This window comes from Saimiri boliviensis, chromosome 1, assembly GCF_048565385.1.
Source record: "Saimiri boliviensis isolate mSaiBol1 chromosome 1, mSaiBol1.pri, whole genome shotgun sequence".
NCBI classification, from domain to species: domain Eukaryota; kingdom Metazoa; phylum Chordata; class Mammalia; order Primates; family Cebidae; genus Saimiri; species Saimiri boliviensis.
In genome coordinates this window covers 238042299-238055241 of record NC_133449.1, presented here as the reverse complement: position 1 = coordinate 238055241, position 12943 = coordinate 238042299, and the positions used below count along the sequence as shown (strand labels likewise).

The 12943-nt window shown below is 43.3% G+C and overlaps 1 protein-coding gene across 5 annotated transcripts in view; it reads left to right on the top strand.

The window, feature by feature from the left end:
- Nucleotides 1-4461, top strand: part of MARVELD2 (MARVEL domain containing 2) — a 36152-nt gene extending 31691 nt beyond the window's left edge. For all 5 annotated transcript variants that reach the window (XM_074385095.1, XM_010336539.3, XM_074385072.1 and 2 more), the window contains 2 exons: nt 1157-1207; nt 2860-4461. In XM_074385095.1, the coding sequence (XP_074241196.1) occupies nt 1157-1207; nt 2860-2982 (174 nt within the window). In that variant the 3' untranslated portion in view covers nt 2983-4461. The remainder of the gene's footprint in view (nt 1-1156; nt 1208-2859) is intronic.
- The last annotated feature ends 8482 nt before the right edge of the window (nt 4462-12943 follow it).

The following is a 12943-nucleotide window of genomic DNA, read 5'->3' as shown; positions in this document are numbered from 1 at the left end:
AGATAGGATTACAGGTGTGAGCCACCACACCTGGCTAATTTTTGTGTTTTTAGTAGAGACAGAGTTTCACCCTGTCAGCCCAGATAGTCTAAAACTTCTGACCTCAGGTGATCCATCCTCCTAGGCCTCCCAAAGTGCTGGGATTACAGGCATAGGGCAAGCTTTTAGAACTATAAATTACTGGCTGGGCACGGTGGCTCACACCTGTAATCCCAGTTTGGGAGGCCAAGGCAGGCAGATCACTTGATGCCAGGAGTTTGAGACCAGCCTGGCCAACCTGGTGAAAACCCGTCTCTACTAAAAATACAAAAATTAGCTGGGCATGATGGTGCATACCTGTAGTTCCAGCTACTTGGGAGACTGAGGCTCGGGAATAGCTTGAGCCAGGGAGGTGGAGGTTGCAGTGAGTTGAGATTGTGCCACTGCACTCCAGCCTGGGCAACAGAGCGAGACTGTCTCCAAAAAAAAAAAACAACTCTCAACTATTATATCTGTTTAGTTTTTAGGTTTGCAGTATCTGACAATCTCTATGCATAGGCTTGCATAGATGAAGGAGAGCATTGCTGTAGTAATCTGTTGAATAGACCGTTCAACTCCTTAACAAAGTTGGTATTTATTTTAAAACTTAGAATGAAATTACGAGGAACCTTATGTTAGCTATTTTCAAAAGTTGCATACTCTCAAACTGCTTAATCCCAACACCTAATAACTCGAAAAAGAACTTACCAAAGGGATAAACTTTCCAAAGGGGATGAACATAATAATAGCAAATGTGGTTATTATGTGGCAAGCACTTTATAAGGATCATTTCAAATAAGTGAATCTTCTTAAAACCCTTTGAGGTCATTATGATTATATTTCCATTTTATTAATAAGGAAACTGAGCCTGCCTGCTGTGTGGCCCTGGGCAAGCTATGTATCCTCCCTAAAGGGCCTGGGGCACGGGTGGTCAGGGCCCTTTCTCTCTTAGACACTCCTGGGCCTAGCAGATAGTAAGCCCTCAAATATTTGCCTGTGAATTAAATTTTTGTGTGTGAACATTTTCATTATTTTCTTGGGTAAAAATTGTTTTTTTGTTCTAATTCTCAGTGTGCTTTGAGATATGATTTGAATAAGTGGAAACTTTTAACTTAGGTATACAATATATTATTTTTAGGAACATGAGAGAATTTCAAGAATCCACGAAGAGTTTAAGAAAAAAAAGAATGTGAGTAAAACAGTTTTCTTCTTCAAACTATATTCTCATTGAGGTGCATACATAATTGATAGACTCTAGATTCTGTTAGCTAACATAGTTCCTTTTTTGTATTTCATGAGATGCTCCTTTTAAGGGAATATGGCTGCTTGATGCCATTTCTTGTCATGTCTGTCCTGAATACATTTTGCTGTGTCCTGACTAGGAACCTAGGGAAATGAGCATTGATCTGGAATTCTCCACCTCTTCCTTCCAAAAGATGAACTTTCTTTACATCTTTCCAAGTGTAACTTAATCTCAAAATCAGTAGAGGTGGCTGGACACTGGCTCACGCCTGTAATCCTAGCACTTTGGGTGGCCAAGGCGAGTGGAACACTTGAGCCCAGGAGGTTGAGACCAGCCTGGGCAACATGTCGAAACCCTGTCTCTACAAAAAAATTATAAACATTAGCCACGTGGCACACGCCTGTAGTCCCAGCTACTTGGGAGGCTGAAGTAGGAGGATCACTTGAGCCTGGGAGGCAGTGTGACTGCACTCTAGCCTGGGCAACAAAGTGAAACCCTGTCTCAAAAAAAAAAAAAAAAAAAAAAAAAAAAAAAATTAGTAGAGGCCGGAGAGACCGTTTATTAATATTTTCTATACTTACTGCTTTTTTTTTTTTTTTTGAGATGAAGTCTCTCTCTGTCGCCCAGGCTGGAGTGCAGTGGCACAATCTTGGCTCACTACAGCCTCCACCTCCTGGGTTCAAGCAATTCTTCTGCCTCAGCCCCTCGAGTAGCTGCGACTCCAGGCACCTGCCATCACGCCCAGCTAATTTTTATATTTTTAGTAGAGACGGGGTTTCACCGTATTGGCCAGGCTGGTCTAGAACTCCTGACCTTGTGATCCACCCACCTTGGCCCTCCCAAAGTGCTGGGATTAGAGGCGTGAGCCACCAAGCCTGGCCCCACTTGTTTTTTGTTTTTTGTTTTAAGAGATGGGGTCTTGCCGGGCGCGGTGGCTCAAGCCTGTAATCCCAGCACTTTGAGAGGCCGAGGCGGGTGGATCACGAGGTCAAGAGATCGACACCATCCTGGTCAATATGGTGAAACCCCGTCTCTACTAAAAATACAAAAAAAAAAGTAGCTGGGCATGGTGGCACGTGCCTGTAATCCGAGCTACTCAGGAGGCTGAGGCAGGAGAATTGCCTGAACCCAGGAGGCGGAGGATGCGGTGAGCCGAGATCGCGCCATTGCACTCCAGCCTGGGTTACAAGAGCGAAACTCCGTCTCAAAAAAAAAAAAAAAGAGAGATGGGGTCTTGGTGTGTTGCTTAGGCTGGCCTTAAACCCCTGGGCTCAAGCAGTCTTCCCACTGCAGCCTCCTGAGATGCTGGGACTACAGGCACATGCCACTGTACCTGGCTTTATTTCCTTTTTTATGTACATCAGACATTAAAATAAAAGCTCTTTGTACTTATGTTTAGTTTTACTGTGAAACTAAAACTGCTCTAAAAAGAAATGTACATTTAAAAAATCTGTAGAGAGCTTAACTATTACTCTGCGTTCAGAATCTGCTATAGAGAATATTGCTGTGTATGATCATTTCCTGGGTGACAATGTATGTTTCTGTGTTTTTCACAGAGGAAGCCAGGAGCCAAAGTAATACTTATATTTCTTTTACAGGATCCTACATTTCTGGAAAAAAAAGAACGCTGTGATTACCTAAAGAATAAACTTTCTCACATAAAACAAAGAATTCAAGAATACGATAAAGTAATGAATTGGGATATACAAGGTTATTCTTAGCCCTCTTTTTTTTTTTTTTTTGTAAGGTGGAGTCTCCTTTTGTCATTCAGGCTGGAGTGTAGTGGCGCAATCTTGGCTCACTGCAACCTCTGCCTCCTGGGTTCAAGCAATTCTCCTGCCTTAACCTCCTGAGTAGCTGGGATTACATGCACATGCCAGAGCACCCAGCTAATTTTTGTATTTTTAGTTGAGATGGGGTTTCACCATGTTGGTCAGGCTGGGAAACCACTTTTTTTTAGAAAATAGCAAGTTTACTATTTATTTACTGCCTTTTTAATGCCCGCTTCTGTGATAGAGAAGCAAGCGATTCCTGAATCAGCTTCCAGTTGGTTTAACCAGTCTGCAACATTGAAGATTTTACTCCGACATTTTAAAACAAATTCAAATGTACTAAGGGCCTTTACTAAGCATGGAACAAATCCTGTGTTCAGCTGTGTCCAATTTCATATTTGTCCATCTCATTTAAATGTGTCATCATTTCAGAGATCGTATTCTGGCAGCGTGATGGGCAGGTGGACTGCCAGTTCTGGTGCTACTTTCCTTTCTAACTCAGGCAGTTTCCTAGGATTTTTCTAGGACAAATTTCTCTTCCTATAGAAATTCCACGGGGATTTCTAAAGGATTTTTCTAAGGGTAAATGGGTGACATTTTTCAAAGGTTTCGTTTATTCCCTTGAATGGTGTTTGAATCCCGGATCAACATTTTCCAACATTGTGATCTTGGGGAAATTGTTTAATCTCTCTGCGCCTGTTTCCTCTTCCATAGAATGGGACCAATAATAGTCCCTTCCCCATAGAGTTATTATGAGGATTAAAAGAATCGCTAATATAGTAAGGACTATATTAGTGTCTGTGAAATCTGCAGAAGTGTTTGTGAAATGAATAAATTATAAAGAATGAGTCTCAAGAAGAGGTCCTTAATGAGTAAGCCCAACCTACTTAACCAAAAGCCCAAGTGTCTGGTGCCTTTCTTTTTTGTGGTGTTAACTTGTGGCCTTAGCCTGATGCTTCCCTGTGGCTCTGTGGCCCCCTGGGGTTCCACATGGCCTTCCTGTCTTTCATCAATGTGACTGCACATCTCTCCATCTCCCTATAGTCCAGCCTGCCCTGGACTTATTGAATTGTATGAATGGTATTGCCTTTCTCTTCCCTTTGGGCATCCACACTACAGTCTCACATGATGTAGCATTTCCTTGAAACCTCCCTTTGAATTTTTGGGATGCTTCATCTTTTTTTTTTTTTTTTTTTGAGGTGGGGTTTCGCTCTTGTTGCCCAGGCTGGAGTGCAATGGCGTGATCTCAGCTCACTGCAACCTCTGCCTCCTGGGTTGAAGCAACTCTCCTGCCTCCCGAGTAGCTGGGATTACAGGTGCCCGCCACCACGCCCAGCTAATTTTTTGTATTTTTAGTAGAGACAGGGTTTCACCATGTTGGCCAGGCTGGTCTCAAACTCCTGACCTCAGGTGATCTACCTGCCTCGGCCTCCCAAAGTGCTGGGGTTCAGGCATGAGCCACTGTGCCTGGCAGGGATGCTTCATCTTTCTAAGCATTATCCTGGCTTTGGAATTTATTCATGAGAAATGTTTTATTTTTGTTAGTATGAACAATAAACTGCCTTTAAAACATTTTTTTAAGAAACAAAATCATTCTTCTTGGATTTTATTCAGCAGCATCTAGTGTGTAGATAAATTCCCAGGTGTAGCATTTCAGCTTCTGCCTAATATAGCTGCCTTTCAAACAATTAATGTTCAAAGAGTTTTCTAAAGCGATGAAACCAAAGAAAAGCTTGTGGAAAAGCAGACGCTTAGGAAGTTATGGCCACTGAATGCACTCTCCAGTTTTTATGTGAGTGAAATCTTTATGCATTCATTGTTCATATTTTAATTCCATGGCTTCCCAGACTGTGCATCAGGCTGGGCTGTGTCTGAAGGGGTGACACCTAGGGAAGCGTGAGACCCTTCATGGGAACCCCCCAAATGGAACAACTTCACTTTCTCTTTTATGTATTGATCCCTGTGTTAACATTTTACTTAAGAAAAGCAACAGTGAGGCCGGGCGTGGTGACTCAAGCCTGTAATCCCAACACTTTGGGAGGCCGAGGTGAGTGGGTCACAAGGTCAAGAGATTAAGACCATCCTGGCCAACATGGTGAAACCCCGTCTCTACTAAAAATACAAAAAATTAGCTGGGCGTGGTGGCACACTCCTGTAGTTCCAGCTACTCAGGAGGCTGAAGCAGGAAAATCGCTTTAATCCGGGAGATGGAAGTTGCAGTGAGCTGAGATTGCACCACTGCACTCCAGCCTGGTGACAGAGCGAGACTCTGTTTCAAAAAAAAAAAAGAGCACCAGTGCTTAAAAAAAAAGAGGTAAAATATTACCATTTTGATAGACTGTAAAGAGTTACCGGCCGGGCGCGGTGGCTCAAGCCTGTAATCCCAGCACTTTGGGAGGCCGAGGCGGGTGGATCACGAGGTCAAGAAATCGAGACCATCCTGGTCAACATGGTGAAACCCCGTCTCTACTAAAAATACAAAACATTAGCTGGGCATGGTGGCGCGTGCCTGTAATCCCAGCTACTCAGGAGGCTGAGGCAGGAGAATTGCCTGAACCGAGGAGGCGGAGGTTGCGGTGAGCCGAGATCGCGCCATTGCACTCCAGCCTGGGTAACAAGAGCGAAACTCCGTCTCAAAAAAAAAAAAAAAAAAAAAAAAGCGTTAGATTCCTATTGAAATATTAAGGAAATTGAACATTGTGAAACTTGTAAAATAAAGTTTATAACTGTAAATGTTAATCTTTGAAAATCCAGTGCTGTAACACTGATTTGTAAATGTTGTGGTCAGTCCCTAGGTGTATTAAAGTTTCAGTCAGCTGTCGTGTGTGTGCCCTTTATGTTTGCTTTCCTAGCATTCCTGTGTTCACTGTGCATGTTCTTGAAAATATTTTCACTTATCAGAAAATAAACTGGAAAGTCATTGAAAACCTGTAGGTCACGATGCTCAGGTGACTCACTGTTTCCCCTTCCCCCATTATTTGCAAGAATTCAAAGTCAAGGCCACTGTGACAACGTACAGCAAACTGAGTGGCTCAAAACAACCAAAATGTATTGTCTAACAGACCTGCAGCCTAGAAGGCGGGGAGCAAGGTGTCGGCAGGACATGCTCCCTCGAAAGCCTGTAGGGGAGTCCTCTTCTAGCTTCTGATGGTTTGCTGGCAATCTTTAGCGTTCGCTGGCTTGTAGATGCACCTCTCCAATCCTCCATTCTCGCATGACTTCTGCCCTGTCTTTTTGGCCATACCAGTCATATGGAATGAGGCCCACCTTCTCCAGCACGACCTCCTGTCAACTAATGACATTTGCTAGGATGCTATATGCTGAGGTACTGGAGGCTGGGAACTTCAACGTTACCTTTTGAGAGGCCACTATTAGCCTGTAATAGCTACCTTTGGCAAGTTAACAAGATGCAGAAGGAAAAGTACTTCCCTGTACATTTCCTTTCTTCCACATGATTTTTTTCTTTTATTATTTAAGATGGAGTCTCACTCTGTCATGCCTCCTGTGAAGGGGCATAAGGGAGCCTCTAGGATATGAAAATGTGCTCTGTACTGCTCTGGATGGAAGTTACATGGATGCATACTTTTGAGGGGGGTGGTCTAACTGTGTCACGCAGGCTGGGAGTTGAGTGGTGCCATTATGGTTCACTGCAGCCTCCACCTCCTGGGCTCAAGTGATCCTCCTGCTTCAGCCTCCCGAGTAGCTGGGACCACAGATGCATGCCACCATGCCCAGCTACAGGATGCATACCTATGAAACACTGGTGGAACTCTATCCTTGAGATGCACGCACCTTGTGCATTTAACATGAGTCTGTTATGTATCAATTAAAAAATATTTTATTACTATTTTAAACAAAATATGAATTACCAAGCAAATAATTATTGACTATATATATATATATTTTTTTTTTTTGAGACAGAGTTTCGCTCTTGTTACCCAGGCTAGAGTTCAATGGCACCATCTCAGCTCACTGCAACCTCTGCCTCCTGGGTTCAAGCAATTGTCCTGCCTCAGCCTCCTGAGTAGCTGGGATTACAGGCATGAGCCACCATGCCCCGCTAATTTTTTTTATTTTTAGTAGACCCAGGGTTTTACCCTGTTGGCCAGTCTTGAACTCCTGACTTCAAGTTATCCACCCACCTCGCTCTCCCAAAGTGCTGGGATTATAGGCATAAGCCACCACACCTGGCCTGAATATATATGTATTTTTAAATATCCTCTTTATGTATGAAACCTATTAAATGGTTAAAGATATCTTTTAATACCTCATATTAAGGAAAAATATATTTAAGCATTAGAAATTTGTATGTTGGCTGAGTATGGTGGCTCATGCCTGTAATCCCAGCACTTTGGGAGGCTGAGGCAGGTGAATCATGAGGTCAGTAGATCGAGACCATCCTGACTAACATGGTGAAACCCCGTCTCTACTGAAAATACAAAATATTAGCTGGGCGTGGTGGCACGTACCTGTAATCCCAGCTACTCAGGAGGCTGAGGCAGGAGAATTGCTTGAACCCAGGAGGCGGAGGTTGTGGTGAGCCGAGATCGTGCCATTGCACTCCAGCCTGGGTAACAAGAGCGAAACTCTGTCTCAAAAATAAATAAATAAATAAATTTTAGGCTAGCCATGGTAACTCATGCCTGTAATCCCAGCCCTTACCTTTAAAAAAAATAACTAAATTTCAGGCTAGCCATGGTGACTCATGCCTGTAGTTCCAGCCGTTAGGGAGGCTGAGACAGGCAGATCGCTTGAGCTCAGGAGTTCGAGACCAGCCTGGGCAACACGGTAAAAACAGTCTCTACAAAAAATAGAAAAATTAGACAGGATGGTGGCACGTGCTTATAGTCCCAGCTACTTGGGAGGTGAGATAGGAAGATCACTTGAGCTGAGATCATGGCACTGCATTCCAGCCTAGGCAACACAACATCTGTTTTTTTATGTGTTCACTTAATTTGTTTTCTTTTTCTTTATTTTCCTATTTTTCTACCGTTTTTACCGAAGCATTTGACATGCATAATGAACACATTTATAAATGTCAATGTTTATAAACGATATTGTCATCTTATTAAAACAATGAACTTGAGTTAATCTTAAATAAGATTTTGCAAGATCAAATAGGTTTTGTTTATATTCTACTAAAAAATACAAAAAAGTTAGCCGGACGTGGTAGCATATGCCTATAATCCCAGCTACTTGGGAGGCTGAGGCAGGAGAATTGCTTGAACCCTGGAAGCAGAGGTTGCAGTGAACTGAGATTGTGCCTTTGCACTCCAGCCTGGGCAACAAGAGCAAAACTCAAAAAAAAAAAAAAAAAAAAAAAAAAAGTCAGCTGGGTGTGATGGAATGTGTCTGTAGTCCCAGCTACTAGAGGGGCTGAAGTGGGAGGTTCAAATGAGCCCAGGAGGCTGAGGTTGCAGTGAGCTGTGATTGTGCCACTTCTCTCCAGCCTGGGCAACAGAGCAACCCTGTCTCAAATAAAAAAATAAATAAATCTGTGTTTGAGTTATTTTCTTTTAAAAGAGTTATTTCAAGGCCGGGTGCAGTAGCTCATGCCTATGATCCCGGCACTTTAGGAGGCTGAGGGGGGCAGATCACGAGGTCAGGAGTTCGAGACCAGCCTGGCCAATACAGCGAAACCTCGTCTCTACTAAAAAATAGAAAAATTAGCTAGGCCTGGTGGCACACACCTGTAATCCCAGCTACTCAGGAGGCTGAAGCAGGAGAATTGCTTAAACCTGGGAGGCAGAGATTTCAGTGAGCCGAGAGTTGTGCTACTGTACTTCAACCAGGGCAACAGAGCAAGACTCCGTCTCGAGAGAAAAAAAAAAGTATTTTAAAACTCCAACCTCTGATGATAGAATTCAGAATAAATGTTACCTGTGAGAGATGTTTACTGCCTGGGAAGAAGCACAAGGGAGCCTTCTGGGTACTGTACCTGCATCTAGTTCATTGCTTACCAGGATATATACATATTTAAAATTCCATCAAGCTAAGCATTTAAAATTAGCACCTTTTACTGTACATATATTATACATGTATTATACCTCAATTTTTTTTTTTTTTTTTGAAAAGAGTTTCACTCATTGCCCAGGCTGGATGGCACGATCTCAGCTCAGCACAACCTCTTCCTCCTGGGTTCAAGCAATTCTTGTGCCTCAACCTCTCATGTAGCTGGAATTACAGGTGTAAGCCACCATGCCCAGCTAATTTTTCTATTTTTAGTAGGGATGGGGTTTCACCATGTTGATGAGGCTGGTCTCGAACACCTGACCTCAGGTGATCCACCTGCCTCAGCCTCCCAAAGTGCTGGGATTACAGGCATGAGCTACTGTGCCTGGCCAAAAAAAAAATGTAAATTTAAGAATACAATCCAGGGCCGGGCGCGGTGGCTCAAGCCTGTAATCCCAGCACTTTGGGAGGCCGAGGTGGGTGGATCACAAGGTCGAGAGATCGAGACCAACCTGGTCAACATGGTGAAACCCCGTCTCTACTAAAAATACAAAAAATTAGCTGGGCATGGTGGCGCGTGCCTGTAATCCCAGCTACTCGGGAGGCTGAGGCAGGAGAATTGCCTGAACCCAGGAGGCGGAGGTTGCGGTGAGCCGAGATCGCGCCATTGCACTCCAGCCTGGGTAACAAGAGCGAAACTCCGTCTCAAAAAAAAAAAAAAAAAAAAAAAAAGAATACAATCCTTTCATAAATTGAGAACTGCCTGTAGTGTTCTAGCGATCTTTGGAAAACATTCACAAAGTTCTAGGGAAACAAAAATCTTAACAACTATTGGCTTAATGAGCCATATTTGAAACCCAAGCCTGTGTGTGTGTCTGTGTGTGTGTGTGTGAGACTTCAAGCCAAACCTCACATCTAAAATGGTAGATGTAACCATTTCCTCTCCTTTTCCCTATGAGTGGTTCTAAAACAAAAAGTCTGCGCGTGAATGGACCTGAAGATTATACCTGTTTAAATGCTTTTATTCAACATCATGCGTTTGTGCCTATGAGTTCCCTTTGTGTACAGGGCAGGAGGCTGAAGGATGTATGACAGGTCAGGAAATGCTGTTGGTTAATGTGTGAACAATAGCAGCCCTTCCCAATTTAAATCTTGTTTGTGAGCAGTAAGGCTGCCAGTGTTAATATTCAAGGGTACTTGGGGGATTGTTATTGCCGAAGGGCAGAGCCAAGTTAAACCGAAAGACAGAGTTACTCAGAACTAGCTTCCCAAGTATTTGGAAGGTGCCTGCCACGTGATATAGGTGCCCAGATGCCACAATGAGGTAGAAACAGTCTGCTATTGTTCATGGAATTCATGGTGATATTCAGGATTTTTTAAGAAACCCTCAGGGCTAAGGGTTTGAAATTAGAGAATATGAGAGATTACATACTATAAGAACGTTATTGTAGGTGTTTGATGTCAATGTGCCAAATGTCCGTAACTCATGAGTCACTTTCAGAGTCACTGTTTCCCTACAGTTCCTTGATTTCTGCCTATTCTCTCGAGGAGGAATTGGTACTGAATGACTGTACTGTAGAAATTCCTCTTCCTCTTTGTGACATTCCCTCCAGCAATGCATGAGGGTTCCAGTTTCTCCACATCCTTGCCAACATTTGTTATTTTCTCTTTCTTTCTTTTAATAAGTAGCCATCCTGCTGGGCGGGGTGGCTCAAGCCTGTAATCCCAACCCTTTGGGAGGCTGAGGCACATGGATAGCTTGAGGTCAGGAGTTTGAAACCAGCCTGGCCAATGTGGTGAAGCCCTCTCTGTACTAAGAATACTAAATTAGCTGGGCATGGTGGTACACACCTGTAATCCCAGCTACTCAGGAGGATGAGGCAGAAGAATTACTTGAACCTGGGAGGTAAAGGTTGCAGTGAGTCTAGATTGTGCCACTGCACTCCAGCCTGGGTGACAGAGTGAGATTATCTCAAAAAATAAATAAATAAATGACCACCTTAACAGATGTGAAGTGGCATCTTATTATGGTTTTGATTTGAATTTCCCTAATGATTAGTGATGTTGGGCATTTTTTTCATGTACTTACTGTCCATGTGTAGATCTTCCTTGAAAAATGGCTGTTCAAATTTACTGCCTTTTTTTTTTTTTTTTTTTTAATTTTTATTTTTTTTGAGACGGAGTTTCACTCTTGTTACCCAGGCTGGAGTGCAATGGCGCGATCTTGGCTCACCGCAACCTCCGCCTCCTGGGTTCAGGCAATTCTCCTGCCTCAGCCTCCTGAGTAGCTGGGATTACAGGCACGTGCCACCATGCCCAGCTAATGTTTTGTATTTTTAGTAGAGACGGGGTTTCATCATGTTGACCAGGATGGTCTCGATCTTTTGACCTCGTGATCCACCCGCCACGGCCTCCCAAAGTGCTGGGATTACAGGCTTGAGCCACCGCGCCCGGCCAACTGCCTTTTTTTTTTAAACGAACTCTCGCTCTGTCACCCAGGCTGGACTGCAGTGGCACGATCTCAGCTCACTGTAACCTCTGCCTCACAGCTTCAAGCGATTCTCCTGCCTCAGCCTCCTGAGCAGCTGGGACTACAGCTGTCACATCCAGCTAATTTTTGTATTTTTAGTAGAGACGGGGTTTCACCATACTGGCCAGGGTGGTCTTGAACTCTTGACCTCATGATCCACCCGCCTCAGCCTCCCAAATTGCTGGGATTACAGGCGTGAGCCACTGCATCAGGCCCACTGCCATTTTTGAATTGGTTTGTGGCCTTGGCTAAATCCATCTGTTGGTTGATCAGAAGAGTTGTAAAAATATCTGTTGGTTCATCAGGAGAGTTGAAAAAACTAGAGTTCCAGAAAATAATCTCAGCTAAATTATCTTTGGATACAAAAATAATGTAATCTGATAGGGTGCTTAATGATGGTGGAGTTCATCTAGGTTAACAGATGTTACTGTTGGACTGCTGGTTGGGCTGGCCAGATTAGTTAAGTATAGTAGGTCACAAAAAAATTAAAAGTCAAGCAACAAGGCCAAGACTCCTTTGAGACCTGCAGCTGTGTTTTCTGGGTACCCAGTACCCAAGCCTTGTGCTTGGTACTTGTCTTCACTACTCCAAACTGAGTGTCCATTAACTGGGTAGAAAATGGCATAGATAGCTGGGCTTCACCTGAGGTCAGGAGTTCAAGACCACCCTGATCAACATAGTGAAACCCCATCTCTACCAAAAATACAAAAATTAGTTGGATGTGGTGGCACACATCTGTAATCCCAGTTACTCAGAGGCTGAGGTAGGAGAATCACTTGAACCCAGGAGGCAGAGATTGCAGTGAGCCAAGATCATGCCACTGTACTTCAGCCTGGGAGACAGAGTGAGACTCCATCTCAAAAAAGAAAGAACAAAAAAAGAAAATGGAAGAGAGAAGTTTCACACGTGTTTTTGGTTTGTAGCAGAGGGGAGGGCATGCTTCAGTGAATCATTCACAGAACCTCTAGGCCAAACGATTCGGAAGAAAACACAGCGCGTACTTGGTGAAATTATTGTGGGACATGTGAATGAAATCAGGAGTATGTTATGGGGGAGCACATTCAGAGAACTGGGAGAATGGAGATTCAGTTATAAATACTGAGTAAGAGAATGTAAAAATAGTTATCAGAAGCAAATATTTGGGATCAAGGGATTAAAATTATCATAAAACAAACATCCTGATTATATTTTCCATTTCCAGAGCTGGTTTCAGTATCCCTATTTTATGGGAATGTTGCACCTGGCAGAGTTAAGAGGGAATCTAAATATTTACTCTCATGCTGCAACCTTTGCCCTGTTTGCAGTCTAGTTTCTCTGAGCCTTTAGTAGACAAGATACTAGCATTTGAGTTTTGAGACAGTTTCATAAATATCGCAAATAACTGAAGCACCATGCTAACACAACCAGACCTTTTCAAAACAGCAACAC